Genomic DNA, 20,802 nt, shown 5'->3' on the forward strand with positions numbered 1-20,802 from the left:
GCATTTCACTTATGGTAATAATTTTGCTGAATTTGTAAAACTTGCAAATCTATGGAGCAGGGTTTGAAATTTGCCAAAAAATATGGTGCCCCAAAAATAATAATGCATGTTGGCAAATTATCGTAAGTGAACCACAAGCAAGATTTTAATGTGGAATACAAATATTAAGTGGCTCATATGTTATAGCTCTAAACGAAGATAATATTATTTGGGCTCCCAAAGAGGAGCTGTTCATAGTTGAATGAATGTTTAAAACCTGAAAATGAACAAAACTTCAGCTAATGGGCATCTTACCTTTGTTCAACACCAATAGCAGTTGTTTTTTTTCATGCTGCGATGTCATTAAACATTAAAGTTTGTTTTGTTTAATGACACCACTAGAGCACATTGATTTATTAATCATTGGCTATTAGATGTCAAACATTTGGTAATTTTTAGTCTTAGAGAGGAAACCCGCTACATTTTTCCAATAGTAGCAAGGGATTTTTATATGCACCATCTCAGACAGAATAGCACATACACAGCCTTTAATATACCAAGTCATGGTGCCATGACTGGAACGTGAAATAACCCAACTGGTCCACCGACGGGGATCGATCCTGACCACGCTCATTAAACATTCCTTCATTCAACTATTTCAACTATATTAGCAACTCCAGGTCTTTGTTTTTCCGAGCAGGACGTAGCCCAGTGGTAAAGTGCACGTCTGATGCGCGGTCGGTCTAGGATTGATCCCTGTCGGTGGACCCATTGGGCTATTTCTCGTTCCAGCCAGTGCACCACGACTGGTATATCAAAGGCCGTGGTATATGCTATCCTGTCTGAGGGATGGTGCATATAAAAGATCCCTTGCTACCAATGGAAAAATGTAGCAGGTTTCCTCTCTATGATTGTGTCAAAATGACCATATGATGATTAATAAATCAATGTGTGTCATTAAACAAAACAAACTTTTTTGTTTGTTTTTTCCTTTAATTGTCAAGATTTCATTTGGAAAGTCACCTTTCTTCATGAACCTTGGCACATGTGTGATGATGAATTCACAACAGAATATTATAGTATACATGTACTGACAAAACAATAACATTATGAAAATAATTTTATTTTTCTGCAACCACAGTTTCTCATACACTCTTCATCAAGTCATCCACACTTCACAATCTTCATTACAATGTTTAATATTACTGTAGTTGATGGTCTCTGAAAATTAACAGTGATTTTTGCAATACAACTAAGACATCATAAAACATGGAAGCAACAATAGATGGTGCAGCTGTGTCCTGGATGATGCTCTGGAACTGTTCAAAAGCCATGACCATGATAAACGTACTAGAACCATGGCAAAACTGATTTGATTTGATTTGTTGCAACATCATATTTGATGACATAGCTCACAGTTATAAGACTTTTTTTCAAATGTGCACTTTCTCCACCCAGTAATTCTTACAACAGATTGGTCATTCTACTCTCGTCTGCATATCATTCATTCCTTGCAGAACTTATCGATACCGAGTCGTAATTTTTCCAACAGGCAGTTAAGTCTTTGGCCAGAGGAAATCATATTGGTCGGTGGGTTACAAGTAGCCCAGTTTCTGACCAGCTGATAAGTGAATATTAATTACAGGAGTTCTGCAAACAGCCATTCAGTTCATGAGTACTTCCACCTGTACAAGTCTCGAGTTCGTGTCTCCTGGCAGTCGGTACGGCAACATCCCAGCAAACGTAATAAGCACCCGAGCGTGACTTCTCAAGTAGTTCAGATACTGCAAGATAAAAAACCCAACCTTTTTAATATGTAAAACAGAGCTAAGGATATTCTGTAAAGGAAAGAAAAAAATATTTGTTTAATGACACCTCAGCACCATTTAAACCTGTATTTTGTCTAACATAGGTTATTTTCGACATGTTGATCGAGAGAAAGAAAACCTGGAGTAAATTTTGTAAAGTAATGTAAGCGGAAATAGTGGGTATTCACACATTATTTTATTAACTGCATGTCCATCAAGTTTGTTAACTTAATACAAAACTGTATTTTAAAACAATTTTATATTTATATTTCCATTCCGATCACTGTATTTTTGCTTGTCTAATAATATCCTACTTCATTTGTTTTCATATATGATAAAGATAGGGAAAATGTATTTAGAATATATTCCAACAATTTATAACATCAAAGGACAGTTCTCGTCTGTTATTAAACAAACTAGTGTTTAAAAGGACATTACAAAAATGTATAACATTAAAGAACAGTGCTTGTCTGTTATTAAACAAACAGTCATCTAGTGTTTAAAAGGACGTTTATAGCATTTGTATGAAGTGTTGCACAGGGTTCTGCCCCATAATGACGAGCCCTAGTCGGGGACCAACTGGCACTTTACTTTTGCACCCAGTATTGTTTTTGCCAATCATACTATCAACTACGCATGTCCGCATAATAAAGTTATGAATTTCAAACTTTGACACCTGCTATTTTCAACACTTGTAGATTGCTAGACAGAACCCTGGTCACATTATCAATCTTCTTGATGGGACCATCCTGTCTGTGGGATGGTGCATATAAAAGATCTCTTGCTGCTAATCGAAAAAGAGTAGCCCATGAAGTGGTGACAGCAGGTGTCCTCTCTCAATATCTGTGTGGTCCTTAACCATATGTCCGACGCCATATAACCATAAATAAAATGTTTGAGTGCGTCGTTAAATAAAACATTTCTTTCTCGATGGACCCATTTCCTCTTCCAGCGAATAATCCACAACTGGTATATCACTGTTGCCAGTCAGAACATGGTGGGTTTCTTCTACCACACATTAGATTAAAGGAAACATGACACGAGACCATATTATAGCTCATTTTAAAAGAAAAATGATATAAAAATAATATACAAATAACTTTATAACAATAAAATACGTGTAGTTAACTTAAAATGAAGAAATTACGCTAATCAGTATCAAAGTACGATTTATGCATATTTCTTCGTGAGCGTTCGGAAAAAAAGGGAAGTGACGTCAGAGCCGCTGTACTCTTCCATTGTTGTTAACTGTTTATATATGGAGTAAGGGGCTTACGATCTTTTCAGTCCAACAGTGCCGTACTGCGCGGCCTTTGGGTGTAAAAATAAACACTTTAAACGATCGGGATTGTCTTTTTATGGTTTTCCAAAGGATTGTATCCGAAGAAAGACGCGTGTATTTTATCGCAAAAGAAAAGATTGGACACCAACACCGCATAGTACTTTGGTGTCAGCCTATTTACAGCCCGGAGCCCGAACGTTACCCGGAGACAAATACAGTACTCGGTTGCGAATGCCGAGGTGTACATTGTACATATTTGGCACAAAGATACACCTCAGCATGATGTATTTATATATGTTAAAACAAAAATGTAGAATTTTTTATTTATTTATTTTTTTGGAAAAAAAAAGATTTTTCATGTTAGGGCTGTAGGCCTACATAACAAAATCTGTATTCACCGTCCGAAGAAGGAAACGTCAATAAGTAATTAAATATGGCATATACAAACATGGGATTTGGCATGAGGATACATCTCAGTACGATGTATTTAAATATGTTTTTAAAAAACGTGTAGAAAACAATAATAATTTTAAATAATGTTTTTAATCTTCGTCACAAAAACGTTCCTCATCGCCCGAAGCCCCAAAGCAACACGAAGTTCAATACAAAATAAACCACTACTGTCGGTGTCGAAATAACTATTGTGTTTCATCCACGGGCTGACTTGAGAATCGGAGTGTTGTTTTAGTTAATTGGTCCTTTCTTTCCGTGGCCTGCACATGTGATTCCTGATTGGCAGGTGTATATTGCAGGGTATCGACCAGGTAAGTGATTACCACGGTCTAGACATACGTACAAAATACGTGCCAGTTTTTTTAAGATCACAGGGTATTGTGGCGTAACCTGTCGCGACTATAGTACAATGTTAATGGACATTATCAGCCGCCCTGCTTCATTACTGTAAATAATGCTGTAAAACCCTTGATTAAGTAGACTTTCCCATCTAAAATTACAAAACTGACCAATTACGTAGTACCAAAGAAAAGAAAATTATCACTTGGGTATCGTGAGTGGTCGTTTTTACTCTAACGCACCCAACCAATAGGCCTAATAATATGCTACTTTTTTTTATGAGAGAAAAATACTATAACCCCATTTTGTTCTATTGATGCAAATAGAAATATATTTAGTTTAAAAGTTGATTATACTCTCAAGTCATTTATGTTGTTTTACAAGCCAGGTTAATTAAAGTGAAGCGCCTTGTCGTAAATTAGAGCGTTTGTTTACACTGTGCATACAGATTTCATTATGTACAGCCCGAACATAAAAAATGCGATATTTTCTATAAAAAAACCCACCCAAAAATGTTTGTCCTACATTTATATTTTTTACATATTTAAATACATCATATCGAGGTGTATCTTTATGCTAAATATGAACAGTATACACCTCGGCATTAGCATCCGAGTTTTGGTTTTGTCTCCGGGTTACTTTCGGGCTCCGGGCTGTAAATTGGTCGACCCGTCTGGTCTGGCACCATCAGTTTCTCCACCCTCCGACTCGCTATCCGTTTTTTCTTCAGTATCACTGTTGTAAGTAAATGTGTGTCTTTCTTCATTTACTAACAGCTCATATTGATACGGCAAAACGTTTTGCGAACGAACACTCATTGTTTTGGTAAGCTGTGCAAGTCTTAGATTCTTTATGCGTGGTACGGACTAATGCTTTTAAGTGTAAGGCATCAGATCAAGCGACGCGTCTCTGACGTCACGGACCTCGTGATTGCCCTGCTCATTAAAGATCGGCAATTTCCGCTAAGAGCTCGTATCTGGGGTTCTTTTATGGAGATATTTTAAGTAATTAATTTTTTATAATTTTTTTTTTTAGGTGATTCAATTTATAATTAATTGTACATGGTTGGTGCCAAATATGGTTTACGTGACATGTTTCCTTTAAGTGCTGAATTCAAAATATTGGAGACAATCTTTACTGAAATGATGTTATGTATCTTTTAGTGATGTAATTAAAATAACGTCGCACTGCACACCATCACACTACATAAGCGTTAATAGCCATTAAAGGGCTGATAGTGGTAAAACATTCCTTTTTTCTTTAAAAATTAAAGTCAGATTTTTAAAAACAAATTTTAAATCTGGGAACTCACCGTTTCCTTGCCTCCATCATCTACCTTTCCACGGCCTCCAGGCACAGGACTTTGTATACTAGAAGTCCTGTAACACGAGAAAATGACTCATACATCATTAAAATATGGAACTTGTAGGTCTACTGTTACTAGTCTGAATACAAAACAGTATGGTTGTGAAACCTTTGCATTCACAAATCGTTTAAATTACAAAAGCACATCATTTACAATTAAAAGAGCAATCGTAAGCAAACAGCAGACTAACCGGGTCAGTAGTTTATTAGTTAAGGCATTACACCGCCATTTGCTATGTTGTATTGGCTAAATATTGTCCAGTTTACAAGTATTTACATTTTATTATTTAAAATATTCATTTTTGTACACCTGAAGTGGTTTTGGTCATCCAAGTTTTTACAATACCCCAAAATGCATTTTTCATAATTCTAAAATTATCGAGACGAGCTCTAGTTATTTATAGACGGTATTTTTCTGTTTAAATATCACAGGTTTTAGCTTCTATTATATCCTTATCCAAATGTGTTACACGTTTTATGATGGACTAAACTTATTGTCTCTTTTTATAGGTTGATACTAGGGACTGCAACTTTAATGAATTATATCCTAATTTAAATTATCAAAAACGGCTTTAATAGTGAAAAATATGTTGTAGTGTTTAAAATTTAGGGTGTGTCACTTTAAAAAATAATATAAAATGATGGAAATGACAGCACAGTGCTTACCTGCTCTCCTTGTATTTGCTGTGAAGGATGTTCATGGCGGCCAGAAGAATGTCGGGAAGACAGCGCCGTACCTGAAATATTACAAACATAAGAAATTAGTTACTGTATTTTGTACATGTAGCAAATTATTTACAATATTTGCCAACTGTGAGTGTTTCTTAAAGTTAGTCTGGAGTTTAACACTTTTTATGTGGATTAAACAAATCAGTATGGTTTAGGCAAATCTCTTAATTCACTAGGATATCACCCTTTTTAACAGTGGAGATTGGCCGACAACCTTCCTAAACTAATGCAGATTGTTAGGGTTTTTTGAGAACTCAACCATGTTTGTCTACTATTTTATGGTAGATTTGTCTTTCATATGGACCTGTGACGGTAATATTAATAACACCTCAGTACATTTTACATTTGGGGCTCATGATAGATTTTTTTTTTTTTTTTAAGCCAACCGACCTCGGTGGTGTCGTGGTTAAGGCTGGTAGGTACCGAGTTCGCAGCTCGGTACCAGCTTCCATCAGAGTGAGTTTAAAGATTCAATGGGTAAGTGTAAAATCAGTACGCCCTCTTCTTTCTCACTAACCACTAACAACTAACCCACTGTCCTGGACAGCCCAGATAGCTGAGGTGTGCCCAGGACAGCATGCTTGAACCTTAATTGGATATAAATGAAATGAAATAAATGTTTTAGCCAATTGTCAGACATATTTTTTCTTGAAAATTATTCAAAAGGGTCCAATTTAAACACATTTTATAAGCCACATGCTATATGTTGGAGCCACTTTGTATATAAAAATGAGCAATTGGCTAAATCGGCAATGGCCAGGGTGAGTCCTGATTTTAAATTCTGTTATGGCTATTTGGTATGTAACATGGTTATTTAAAAACTTGGTCTATTAAAGTAAGGAGAAACCCTCTGTTACCACAAAAGACTTATTTCTAAATAACAGCAAGGGATCTTTCAGATTTTTCTAGCCCAGTGGAACTCTTCTTTCTTTCCTTTGTGCCATTCTTGCTACACAACCAAACTCACCTCATCTGTGTAATTTCTGAACGTGTTCACTTTGTGTTCCACTTCTTCTGGCTTTGTAGGCAGCAACTTCAACTGTTTTAAAACCTTCAAACATCAATAGGTAAATAGAGATTATTATATGAGCTTGTGTGTCGTACTGATTTTACGAAAGTGTAATAATTTCTTTATTATCCATATTATCCAAAATATTATTTTCATGAATAACAAGCTAGGATCATGTCAAAATGTTTCTAACACAACTAGAAAGAGACAATGAAACGACGTCTTTTCTCGAAATGATGTCATTTTGATAAGTGTTTACATTGGGGAAGCTGCATTAAGTTATGACGTCGCTTCACAAAATTATGTCATTCACTGTGCGCATCAAATCATTATGAAGCACGTGGATCTTACTGGTTATATTTCCCTGAATATCTTGAACTATGTGGATAATAAACATTCATATTTCTGGTTGATATCCAAAAAAAAAGCATATTAATTTTTAGTTTAAACAAAGGTTCTTTTTTAACATCAAGTACTTAATCAAAATTTACCTTTTTTGGCATATCTTAATCTAACTAATATTCGGACAAGGGTTCAAAGGAAAAGAATATTTGTTTAACACCTCAGCAAATTTTAAACACGAAGATGGAAGAGGTATTCACATAATCAGATGCTGGTACTCTTGATACAATGAAAGATTGTTTGCCGTTTCATTGACTGGGATGTTGCGACTGGACCAGTCCATGGGTAGGGGCAAATAAACATTAATGTTCACCTGGTACCCTGACACAATGCACAATTCTTGCCATTTCATTGGCTATTGGGATGTTTGGTCCAGTCCATGGGTAAAATGGGGGAAAAAGGATTAATTTGTTCATCAGGTTATATATACAAAAAAACATTTACCTCAAATGCATGGTCCATGTTTTCTGTGTGGTACAAATCAAAGAATGTAATCAGATCCAGTAGCAGGTAAAATGTATCTGTATTGGACTGAGTACCCTGATTGCCCATTGAACGATATCTGAAATATAATAAAATATATAAAACTCCAATGGCAGTCGGTCATATGTAACTGCATACAGGTCACATAACAGTAGTAAAAAATATTGACAAGGATCTTCCAAACAAACTGTTACCCACAATTTTAGTTAATGCTGAGTCTGTATTTTTAGCTTGACTCACATCTTTCACATCAAATACTGTAGAATACTTTATTTTCGCGGGTTCAAATTTTCACGATTTAATGAAAATGGTCAATTCGCGAACATTTATTTTCGCGAATCTCCCAACCCCCATCAATAAAAAAACGAAGTACAGATGTCAATAAAAAAAATTTAAAAACGGAACTTAGTTTTACCGGTTGTTACGCTAATCTGTAGAACTAATCCTACATGTACACACAAGTGCTATACACATAAATCAATAGTTTTCCTGCTTTATCCAATCAATACTTTATTGTTTACAAGTTAATAAGCTTACAGAAGGTGCTTACCGCGTGCAGTTTTTCATGGGTCTCACTACACAGATCACTTCCGGGTGAGAGTTCATTCATCACGGTCCACTATAATTCCTAACTGTGACACAAGTTATGGTTCACATATTCACTTCTAGGAAATGGTGAAGAATTAAAGCAATATCTATGTTTAATGGTAAGCCTTCTGGCTGTATTTTGCCCATGTTATTTTGTAATATTGTGCATCGACCTTTTGGGACATGGGTATATAGCGCAAGTGACAGCCGGAGTGAATCGGTTAATGAACCACCTGTTCGGACCGCTACTACAGCCAGATGTGGTCATAGAGCAAAAAACTGAGACGGAAATGTTCTCAATTTTGGAGTGAAAATAAATGCTTATATAATGTATGTTCGCAATGGTGTATGTTGTTAGTGCCAACGAGAACCCATTCTATTGGCAAGCTTTGTTTGAAGTTGGGCAATTTAACATGGGTTTCAATGGCAAATGACATCTGTGTAGTGAGACCTTAATCCTTATAATTGTTATAAAAACAAAAACTGAAAACAAACGAAACAAAATTTGAAGGCACAAGCTACTAGTACTCAGTAACTTAAGTTTGATTGAAACAATATTTATTGCCGTCAAAATACTAGTTCAAACAGTTTGTGATTGGCTAACAGGCCAAAAATAAAAATAAAATTGTGAAACATCTGAACATAGCCCAGTCCGGATGTTTTCACTTCCACATTTTTAATATACTGTGATAATGCATGTTTACTTCCGTCGTTGAACACGTGTAGACTCTGTCCGATGAACTGATCGCTAGCACATGCGAAGGAAAACAGCATAAAGCTTTTTAGTGTTAGTATTGTTTTATTATCATGTAGACCTATGTACTTACAATCGTGCTCTTGATTTAAAGTTTTAAACAGCTTTTGTGTTTTGTGGTTTCTTCCGTGACAGGAGGGAGCACCGCTTTGTTACTACTAGCCTCATACATCGGAGACTAATGTGGTATAGTTGAACGAGAATACTTTTTTTTTTTTTTTTGTCGGCCTTTATAAAAAGTTTATTTTCGCGTGGAATATATTTTTACGAATTTACGAATTTCATTCACACGTGAAAAACGCGAAAATAAATTCCACGCGAAAATAAAGTATTATACAGTACTTTGCTTTTCAAATTATTTTGATGATTATAGTGATCAGGATCGTCAAAATTTGCAGTTTGGGTTTAAAAAAATAAATAAAGGTATCTATGTGATAGGCCGATAATCTTCAAGTACCAGAAGGAAGGACTAGCCTAATATCAAAGGAAACCCTGACTATTCAGTATTGAGGACATATATATATATTGCACACCACCATACACTTTTGCATGCATTTTAATACAATTTCTATATCAGAATAAATTCTGTAAAAAAATACTACACGATTGAAAGATTCACAAGAAGTACATTTGCTTGGTACCCATAATGAAAAAAAATAAAAATAAAAAAGAAGCAATACAGGTTGAACACAAACATTTAAGTTATGCCCCTTTAAACCAGAATCGGTCTCGGTGGTGTCGTGGTTAAGCCATCAGACATAAGGCTGGTAGATACTGGGTTCGCCCACCCAGAGTGAGTTTTAATGACTCAGTGGGTACGTGTAAGACCACTACACCCTCTTCTCTCTCACAAACCACTAACCATTAACCCCCTTTCCTAGACATACAGCCTAGATAACTGAGGTGTGTGCCCAGGACAGCGTGCTTGAACCTTAATTGGCTATAAGCACAGAAATAATTTGAACTGAACTGAATTTAAACCAGAGTACCACCTCATTTTGCTGTTATACAAGTGACAGCATACCACATACACAGCAGAACTTCCAACCAATGGGTTATACAAGTGACAGCATACCACATACACAGCAGAACTTCCAACCAATGGGTTATACAAGTGACAGTATACCGCATACACAGCAGAACTTCCAACCAATGGGTTATACAAGTGACAGGATACCGCATACACAGCAGAACTTCCAACCAATGGGTTATACAAGTGACGGCATACCGCATACACAGCAGAACTTCCAACCAATGGGTTATACAAGTGACCGCATACACAGCAGAACTTCCAACCAATGGGTTATACAGTGACACCGTATACCGCATACACAGAACTTCCAACCATACAAGTGACAGCATACCGCATACACAGCAGAACTTCCAACCAATGGGTTATACAAGTGACAGTATACCGCATACCAGCAGCATACCGCATACACAGAACTTCCAACCAATGGGTTATATAGCATACCGCATGAACTTCCAACCAATGGGTTATACAAGTGACCGCATACACAGCAGAACTTCCAACCAATGGGTTATACAAGTGACAGTATACCGCATACACAGCAGAACTTCCAACCAATGGGTTATACAAGTGACAGCATACCGCATACACAGCAGAACTTCCAACCAATGGGTTATATAAGTGACAGGATACCGCATACACAGCAGAACTTCCAACCAATGGGTTATACAAGTGACAGGATACCGCATACACAGCAGAACTTCCAACCAATGGGTTATACAAGTGACAGCATACCGCATACACAGCAGAACTTCCAACCAATGGGTTATACAAGTGACAGCATACCGCATACACAGCAGAACTTCCAACCAATGGGTTATACAAGTGACAGCATACCGCATACACAGCAGAACTTCCAACCAATGGGTGACAGTATACCGCATACACAAGTGACAGCATACCGCATACACAGCAGAACTTCCAACCAATGGGTTATATAAGTGACAGCATACCGCATACACAGCAGAACTTCCAACCAATGGGTTATACAAGTGACAGCATACCGCATACACAGCAAAACTTCCAACCAGGCTACAGGGGTCAGCCTACTTGTAAGTATCAAAGTAAGATTTGAAAAGGCATTTTTTAAATTTTATGTTAATTTTTCAATGACAACTTATTTCCTAAATCGGACTATATTAAGCTGCTAACAAAATAACGACACAGCCTAAACCTGCGAACTACATTCCAGCTCGGTCTATTTCAGCTCAAACTGGACTTATTTTCCAAGATGGTGACCACCTACCTCTCTGCAAGGTTTATGGCCAGATTCTTGAGTCGTGTTCTACTGGATTGAGGTGTTCCAGGCTGAGCAATGACCTGACTCAACAGTTTGTTCATCAGAGCTAGAGCCTTGTCGTAATTCTGAAATACACACAACACTACTGACACAGATTTACTTGTATTATAATCAGAACCTCGGCTGAGGGCCAAATAATGCCTCCACCCCTAGAGTCTAGAAGAGTCATAAGGAAATAATAAAATAAATGAGAAATTTACATCCGAATATTTTTTCAATAAGTGGGTGAATTTTTAATGATATTGGAAATACAGCACATCAAACAACATAATAAGATTAATTTTTCTATTGAATCAAGTTATTAAAGTAACAAGGCTATAACTCTTTATAAATTAAATTGTTTTAATTAACTTTTAATTAAAGGACAAAAATAGTTTCCTTTGGCCAATAAAAACAATATGGCAGCATGTCTTTATCCTCAGGCAAGGATGAAATTTTAAAATTTATTTTATCAGACTAAAGATGACAGTTTTATTTAAATATCAGAAATACTATACTCTGTCAAAAAAGAAACGCATAGGTGATAGGGAAAGAAGAAAAGTATTTGATTTTACAAAATATAGTTTTTTTGGTACAATGTTGCTGAATGACAATGTTTGTTAATGTTCCTGAAATGGGACATCATGCCCACATGCACCCTCAAACAAATTTAACGCACGTTGTGCGACAATTGCATGAAATCGGCGTGAAATTGTAAGATTTTGGCGAATGCACATGAAACTCTGGGAAAAGTCAGGTGAATCGCAGTCAGCAGTCACACGCCACATGAACGTCCATCAGAGCACCATTTCACGTCTCTGGAACAGCTGAAGACCGGCCCAGAAGTGGAAGACAAGATCGCTACATCTGGGTTCTGCACTTGCGACACAGAACTGCCACAGAAACAAACACTGCTGGACACATACCTGGTTTGAGAAGGGTGTCTGCACAAACCATTGGGAATGGACTTCGAGAAGTTTATGGGCTAGGAGACCATATGTTGGCCCCATCCTGCGACGTCAACATCGAAATTTATGTGTTCGCTGGTGCACGAATGTACAGGAGTGGAACTTGGGAAACTGGCGGCGAGTATGGTTCAGCGATGAGTCACGTTTACAGATGCTGCAATGAACGGTTTGTCAACAACTGCGTTGCCCAAGTTGACAGATTTGGTGGAGGGAGTGTTATGATGAGGGGAGCCATCTCATACACTGGCAGAAGTGAACTTGTGTTCATACAAGGCAACCTGACAGCTGTACGCTACCGGGATGAAATTCTTCGCCGTCACATGTTCCCATTTTGGATCGACAGAGAGAACTCTTTCAGCAGGACAATGCCAGGCCACATACGGCACGTGTAACAATGGATTTCCTACAGAATGAGAACATTAATGTGCTGCCATGGCCATCAAGATCTATGGGATGAACTGGACAGACGTGTACGCCAGCGTGACCCGGAGCCTCAGACGCTTCCACAACTGTCACATGCACTGCAGGAAGAATGGGCTAGGATTCCACGTGCCCGGATTCAGAGACTCATTCAGTCTATGCCAAAGAGATGTCGCGCAGTGATTGCTGCTGCTGGTGGCCACACAAGGTACTGATTTCAGCGCCCTCGTGCGAAGCTGTTTGGTGACGAAAAATGCCTCCACTGCTGTCAGTCCATAGCAAGAAGATTATCACATACTCATGTCAAATTTTACTGATACGATCATAAATAAAAAAATTATGCCACTTTGTATTAAAGAGATAATTCCATGAATATTTTGCCTGTGCGTTTCTTTTTTTCACAGAGTATATATTAGCCAACTTTATGTCAGTGTAAAGGACATAGTAGCCAATTTACTTTTACATAACAAGTAATAGTTTTAATAAGAAGTAGACTTTTATTCAAATCAAAATATAATTAAAAGATATACTGGCACTGCCAACCTGGCTAAAGTTTTATGTCACTAATATTTCACTTATTAGGATTTCGCTAAATTTTAAGATCACTAATAATTTACCATTTACAGTAGTACTTGTAGTACTAATAACAATAAACTTATCCACTAATATTTAACACTATTAAGTCAATTTACAGTAGTGTTCGAGATTAACGGTATTAGTACTTGTAGTACTAATAACAATAAACGTATCCACTAATATTTAACACTATTAAGTCAATTTACCCCGGCCAAGTCATACAGTCGCACAGCTTCTTCAAACATTCCCTTTGAGTCTGTATCCTTGGCAACAAACTCTATAATTTTCTGTGTGTCAGGATTGAATTTATCAATGGCACCAGGCTACAAAATAAAATTAATCTTTTTTAAATAATAGTTCTACTTTGATTACAAAAACCAATATAAATAAAAGATAAATTTTTAACATGCCTTGAGACAAACATATGCAGATGTAACTATGAACAAATATTAATTCATCTTGGACTTACAGTTCCTGGCAAGCAAAGCTATGTACAAATACTTATTGTAAAGTTAAACATAAAACTTGACAGTGCCACTGATGATGGAAAAGGAACCCCAATATCTTGCTTCCTGATTTTATGGACGTAAGATAAAAAAAGAAAAGAAAAAAAAAGAGAGTAAAAACCACATCTCACCTTCCATAATTTTTGTTATAGGTTATACCAAACAACAAAATCAGCTTTTATTACATATATATTTGTGGTGCTAAAACAACTTAATAAATATCTTACTTTTCTTGAACCATCCCGCTCCATTCTTCCCAGCAACATGTCAAACTAAAAATATATAAAAAATAAATATATTCTTTAAAGTTGTAGGAAATCTTATACAATTAAATTTCTTATCATGAAAATAAAACTATCCTGAAATCTAAATATGTAATAAATTACCCAATACATAATATTTGAACATCTCGTTATGATTATATAAAGCATGGCCTGGATCAGTCATTTGTTATTTTACATGCACTATAATTATTTCATAAATGTTGTTTTGTTATTTATGTGAACAAAATTTTAAAAAGGCATTTATTGAATTAATATGGAGATGATTATGTTGTATTTGATCATCTGAGAACATTAATACTGCAGCGATGAAAGTGAATTATGAAAAAAAATCCAGACATTTTAATACTGGTGGGCGGGTTCTGAGATTGGACAATGGTTTAAAATGGCGGCTCCCACTCAGAATGCATGCTAAATATCAATCAAAACCATATTATAACTTTTGGATAAAGAATATGGAATTTTTGTTTTACAAACAGCAGAAAATCTGGAACGACTACACAAAATTAAATATTTGGAATTTCAGAAAAATCCAGAACACTTTCATCTCTGGTGCTTGTTTCACTGTCTCAAATATCTGGTCTCCAGTAAATTATAAAAAGAAACTTGAAAATGTATGATAGAATTAAAGAACAATAACAGGGGAAATGCGGGCGAGAGGGCATGGGTCCTGCCCCCTCCCGCATTCTGCACCCATAACATCTTCTTTTCAAATCTGATGGTTTCGAAAATGACAACATGAACTATATATTTATCAGAATTCCTTTATGGTTTCCATGGACGCTTAAAATAATGTTTTAATAATACTGATAGACACAGTGTAAATACCAGCATCAATATGCCTAAAATGTTATATCTTTAGAAAATGTATAAAAAGCAGTACAGTAAACTCTACGACTTCTCTGGTGACAACAATTAAAGACAGAACAAATGTTGCGAACCATTCTGAATTGTGTTCTTCATTTTAGAAGAGAAAAAATTCTCACATCCCATGTTATCAATGGCAAAAATCGTTTGTTTACAGCGCCCAGCCTCGTTTTAATATTTATGCAGGTGATGCTACAGACTGTGAATGGGTCTATTCCTCTGTCCAGAATAATTCCGCGACATTGTAATCAACGTACTAGTAAACAACTAGACAAGGCTTCATTTTCTAGTAACGCAGGACATTATGTTGTGTATTAAGCAAAAATGATTGTGCCACAATGTTTTTTGTCGGTGAAGGCACATACCCATGTGATAAATTTTTTCAGGGAATATGTCTCGACCCTCACCATAAACTTTGCTCGCCTCCGTGTAGACCCCCCTCCCCATGGTAAAATCCCTGCACATGCGTCTGCAGTGGTACTGTGTACGGAGCTCCGTAAACCCCCCAAAAAACCCCAAACAAACAAAAAAACCAACAAATTAAACAATAAAATAACCCTCGCTCCCCGTCCTCCCTCCAAAATAAATAAAATAAAAATAGATCTGCTTAAGTAAATTTTGCTTTCTGTCCCCCCACCCCCGATAATTGTCCGGGGGAGTGTGTCACCCACTGTAAACGTTGCTCATCTCAGTCTACACCCCCCCCCCCGCTAACATTCCTGCACACGCGCCAGCAGTGGTCCTGTGTACGATAGCTCGGTAAAAACAAAACAAAAAACCCAACAATAATAATAATAAAAAAATAATAATAAAAATAAACCAAAAAAACCAAAATAAAACAAATAATAATAATAAATAAAAATCGTGAGTTTATGTTCCAACTATTTATTATTTTATTTAAGCGTATTTCACCGATTTTGTTTTTGTTTTGGGTTTTTTGGTCAAGAAATAATATATTTTAAAGTCTCTATACATGGTGGTCATGCACAGTATATAAAATTTAAAGGCACTTTACACAGCTGTCGTATATATTGTTGTGGCCGCGTCCCAAGGATATCAACAAAGTCCAGAGAATACAAATAACATCCACAGATGACAAAGACGAAGTGTTCCAATTTTCAGAATTATAAATTTATTTAAAGGTGATGAGTAAATGAAAATAAAGTTAATGTTCACAGGTAAGTTTCCAACATATAGATAGATAGATCTCTTCCTTTCAGATATAGTTATATTAAACCAGTGAGGACTGCATCTCCAATAAATGTAAACAGCTTGCAGTTGCTTATAAATATTGCTTCCATAAAACAAGTTAATTAAATAAAGATGGTAAAGTTAATAAAATTTGACTTTAAAAATATAAGTAAAAGTTATTCCAGTGTCAATTTAAATGTATGCAATGTAATAAAGTTGGAAAGTTGGACAAGGGGACATGTCTTTAATGTTTGTTTGTCAGACCGCGAACAAGTGAGAAACAACCGTTGACGTCCATTGACTTTTATACTTTTTCTTAAGTACCAACTTTTATACTTTTTCTTAAGTACCACGTGACGTCATAACAGCCAATCAGAAATTACGTCACGCTGGGAAGAGATCTACCTTTACAAAATAAATATCATTTCATTTAATAATTACGTTATGCACACAATTGCTCAATAAATAAAGTAATTGCTTTTTGGTCCAGCTTCCGTTTGCAGTTTACAGTTTGTAAATGCACACTCTAAATCCTAAGAAACTTCAACGTTTGTGAATACGTCAGTTTAGTCCATAGCAAAAGCATTACCAACTTGAAATAATTAATTCTGCGAATTTCTAAAGTGCATAAAGATAAAACTAACATTTCTTAATTGCTTTTTTAAGACCTTAGCAACCAGTATGTGTAAACAGGTTCTCAGCGTACAAGGATATAGTTCCTAAAAGCACTAATATTACAGTAATCAGTTTTACAGTTATTACCTCACTTAATTAATAAAATGATTTGCCATAATGTACAAACAATATTAGGATACGTTTAACTAAGAAAATAGCTAATCGATCGTACAAGTTTTGGAGGAAAATAAACTTTACTGAAGGGCAAGGTCAATCCCGGCAGCCATGTCAAAATAGTCGATCAAACGGAAATTTATCTCAGGCTTATTTATGAGCCCATGGAATGTTTTCAGTGTGTAAGTACACACACTTTGCAGTTATGGAAATATTTACATCAATAATATTAATGTCAACGTTGTGTCATAGTTTTTATATGCACAGGAATTTGGGAATTAAATAAAGTCGAACATTAATGATTAAATTAACACATTTAGCGATCGTAATATACTAATATCCCATAAATAAATTACGGCAACTATTTACAAACATAATTCCTTACACTATAAACAAATTATTATGAAATACAACTAAATGTAGCTCGTGTTGTGCATCCAAACGATCACTAATAACAATAGTTACGCAATTTCGTTTTTGCCTATAGTGCGCGACACGACAAACGGCACTACTAAGAATTCCATTAAACAATAACTATAATAAATGGCATAGTTCCAGACATTACAGAATACAAGCAAATATGCAAATAATTACTACTAAATGTAAAAATAAATATTGTGTTTTGTTCAATATTAAAATTACTTGAGAAAGGTCCACGTCACAGCAGTTACGAAAATTGTTGGGACAGCCATGACAATATAGCCTTATCAAAACTCGGTTTTGTCGTACGTTATAGACTCCTCATAAAAGATTTCCAATTTTTAAAAATGAAGCTGCTCACAGGTTGTCATGGGATTCCATCAATCGTGGTTCAATTAAAATGTTTTGGGTGATACAATAGCGAGGTTTGGTATTCAAAATTAATGTAAATTGTCATTTATAATCCATATTTAGAAATATAAGGCCCACTAAATCTGTGATTAAATTAAACTAAGTTTACCTCCTTTGTGTCCAACACCAGCTGACTGACACACGACATGAACAAATTTTCTCCATGAGCATCCTTCAGATCTCTGATGATTGGAAAATAGAAATTAAGTGTGGAAATAGAGAAAGTATAAAAATTAACAAAATTAGCAGAATAACATGACTCGCCTACCATAAGCTTTTTTGGTGCATAACAGGTACAACTATAAACCAAGTTTCACTGATGTAGGACTTATTGTTTGCAAACGTTGACGCTGTCGGATGAGTAATACCTATATATCGTCTTTTTACTGCATAAAGGCGAGACAAAATGTTACTAATATTCTAGAAAGTTATTTGCATGGTCTATGTAAAGCAAATACACAAAGTATCAAAGGGAATAAACACAAATAAAAAAACCCTAATATTTAGAAAGTTACTTCCATACTCAAAATTGTAACAGTAGATTTTGATAGAATATTTATAATAATGTAAAAAAATATATATATAAACATTTGGTTAAAAAACCACCCCAACACAAAGACATGTAACAACTAAATAATCTCCTGCCTTTGAGTTATACATTTTTTTGTACAGGTTGATCAAAGATTGTTATTATTTTTATTACCTGAGGAAATAGAAATACTGAAGTGCTTCTCTGGGATCTGTATCTTCAAACTTGTGTGTGTACAATGTAACCAGGCGAGCCAAGTTGAGTCGCATCATTGGCGTTGGGTCATCGGCATGACTTGACACTGGATGTAGAAATTTAAATAAATAACTTAAAAGAGCAACAATTTAAAGAAATCTTTTAACGTTTTTTCTCCTTGTGTTTCAATTTTTATTGCTGGCTACTTTGTAAACTAAAAAGTTTTGCTCAAGACAGTTTTTAAGCCAGTGTATTCAATTGTCAAGAAAATAACTATTGGATACAAAATTTACCATTTTTACAAAAATAAAAAATAAATAAATAAACAGTGTTGGGTGTCAAGCTGCTCATTTCAGAGATAATAGGTAGCATCAAAATTCAAGTACTTTTTTTTTTTTTTTACATGTACCCCATACATGTTTCAAGCACAAGGCTACTTGACACAGTAGTAGTAGATGAAATAAAATTGCATACCGGTACATTTTATGCCCAGATGAAACTATTTTTTTTTACAACCAACACACTGACATTTATAACCAATCACAGGACTTCTGGTATTAACTGCTCTATCAAAAGTTGGGTGCACTTCAAACTTTGACCCAGCCGAAAGTTATTTATTTTAGTACCTAGGGCTTCTAGAATTTGTATATATCCACTAGCCATGGGATCAGTGATTTAAAAAAATTACTAGCCACGATTAAGTTTCACTAGCCCTACTTTACTTTAAGTTACTGTAAATCAGAAAATATTACCGACCTTAAAATTTAGCGAAATCCATATCAGTGACATAAAACTTTAGCGAGGTCAACATATCGAACATTAAAAAAACTGTAAGCTTTGTTTTTACGACTGACTGGTCACAAGAACTCTCGATACTTTTTGATGTTATGCAATGCGCACTATTTGTGGTTTGAAATATAGCCTCAAACATCCAAGTGACGCTGCTTTTCTCCAACTAGATTTTAATAAAAACATTACAGTTATACATCTAAACTAATTAGTATTATTTGCTGTATTTATTGCTTAATCTATAGCCTACTGTTTGTCCAGTTAATCGTCGACAAAACAACCACAAATAATCAGTCCAATGAAAACGTGTTTTTGGAGTAGTCTATTGTGCGTACAGGGGTCGTAAGCTGTTTTTCCACTGAGACGTACTAGTAATCAATGCTTAGTTGAGCTTACCGGTGATCAGTAGTTACCAAGCCCGTAACAAATTCTTTTCATGGATGTGTTTTCTATGACAGAACTAATTTATTTTTAACCACAATTATGTGTCTTTATTGCTAAAAGTCACAAACATTGAAACTATAAGACTGTATTCATAAAACTGACATTTTGTTTTGCTTTGCTGCAACACTGCACCGTATGTGACAATAGTTTTAATTATTGTGCCACGAATGGTAGTGTACATAGGATATGTGATGACTTTTTATTTGCCTTGGTTCTGAAATTTAATTGAATTGTTCAGTTGATTAATTTAAATCGTTATTAAATATGTATACATTTTAAGACTTGTTTGATTTTTGTTTTAATCTGACTTTAGTTTATATTTAGTGTTATGAATTGTTAGCGTTTTGTATGGCTTCGCTAAATTTGCAAATATTTTATGCTCGCCAACATTTTCTGATTTACAGTAATACAATTTTACTAAATAATAGTAATAATCAGATATGTCACCTAAAGAGGGATATAGAGCTTAGAAACACTAACATTGTGGGGGTGGGGGGTGGGGGGGGGGGGCAGGATATTCATATTTACAAAATAGACTTAACTGCAACATTTGACAAAAATAAATAAATCACTAACCATCAGGCATGACAATGGTAGTTATTTACTAGCCCAACATTAGATATCACTAGCCATAGGAGTGGGGCTACCATTATCTAGAAGCCCTGGTACTATAAGCAAGGTGATGATACCCATATAAAATAAACGCTGAAACGATCTTTTAAAAAGATGAAATCTCCATACAACACCTAAAGGTTATTTTTCAACATTTCAAATCAAACCCAGTCTACTTTGTGCAAATCATTTTACACACACAAAAAATGAGCTGAAATAAGATACAAATCTAAAACATCACACCCCTTTTCTAGTGATAATCAAGAACACGTTACAGGCTATTGTAACATTTTGATGTGTGGAT

General features: G+C 35.4%; 1 protein-coding gene across 2 annotated transcripts in view; it reads right to left on the bottom strand.

Annotated features, from left to right (window-relative positions):
- Positions 1 to 1,086: 1,086 nt before the first annotated feature.
- Positions 1,087 to 20,802, bottom strand: part of LOC121388181 (nuclear pore complex protein Nup93-like) — a 38,421-nt gene continuing 18,705 nt past the window's right edge. For both annotated transcript variants that reach the window (XM_041519445.1, XM_041519444.1), the window contains exons 15-24: positions 18,633 to 18,759; positions 18,039 to 18,111; positions 14,198 to 14,242; positions 13,671 to 13,787; positions 11,468 to 11,586; positions 7,811 to 7,928; positions 6,923 to 7,006; positions 5,893 to 5,963; positions 5,174 to 5,240; positions 1,087 to 1,763 (exon numbers count right to left, since the gene is read on the bottom strand). In XM_041519445.1, the coding sequence (XP_041375379.1) occupies positions 1,644 to 1,763; positions 5,174 to 5,240; positions 5,893 to 5,963; positions 6,923 to 7,006; positions 7,811 to 7,928; positions 11,468 to 11,586; positions 13,671 to 13,787; positions 14,198 to 14,242; positions 18,039 to 18,111; positions 18,633 to 18,759 (941 nt within the window). In that variant the 3' untranslated portion in view covers positions 1,087 to 1,643. The remainder of the gene's footprint in view (positions 1,764 to 5,173; positions 5,241 to 5,892; positions 5,964 to 6,922; positions 7,007 to 7,810; positions 7,929 to 11,467; positions 11,587 to 13,670; positions 13,788 to 14,197; positions 14,243 to 18,038; positions 18,112 to 18,632; positions 18,760 to 20,802) is intronic.

Source organism: Gigantopelta aegis, chromosome 14 (genome assembly GCF_016097555.1).
Source record: "Gigantopelta aegis isolate Gae_Host chromosome 14, Gae_host_genome, whole genome shotgun sequence".
Classification (NCBI taxonomy): Eukaryota; Metazoa; Mollusca; class Gastropoda; order Neomphalida; family Peltospiridae; genus Gigantopelta; species Gigantopelta aegis.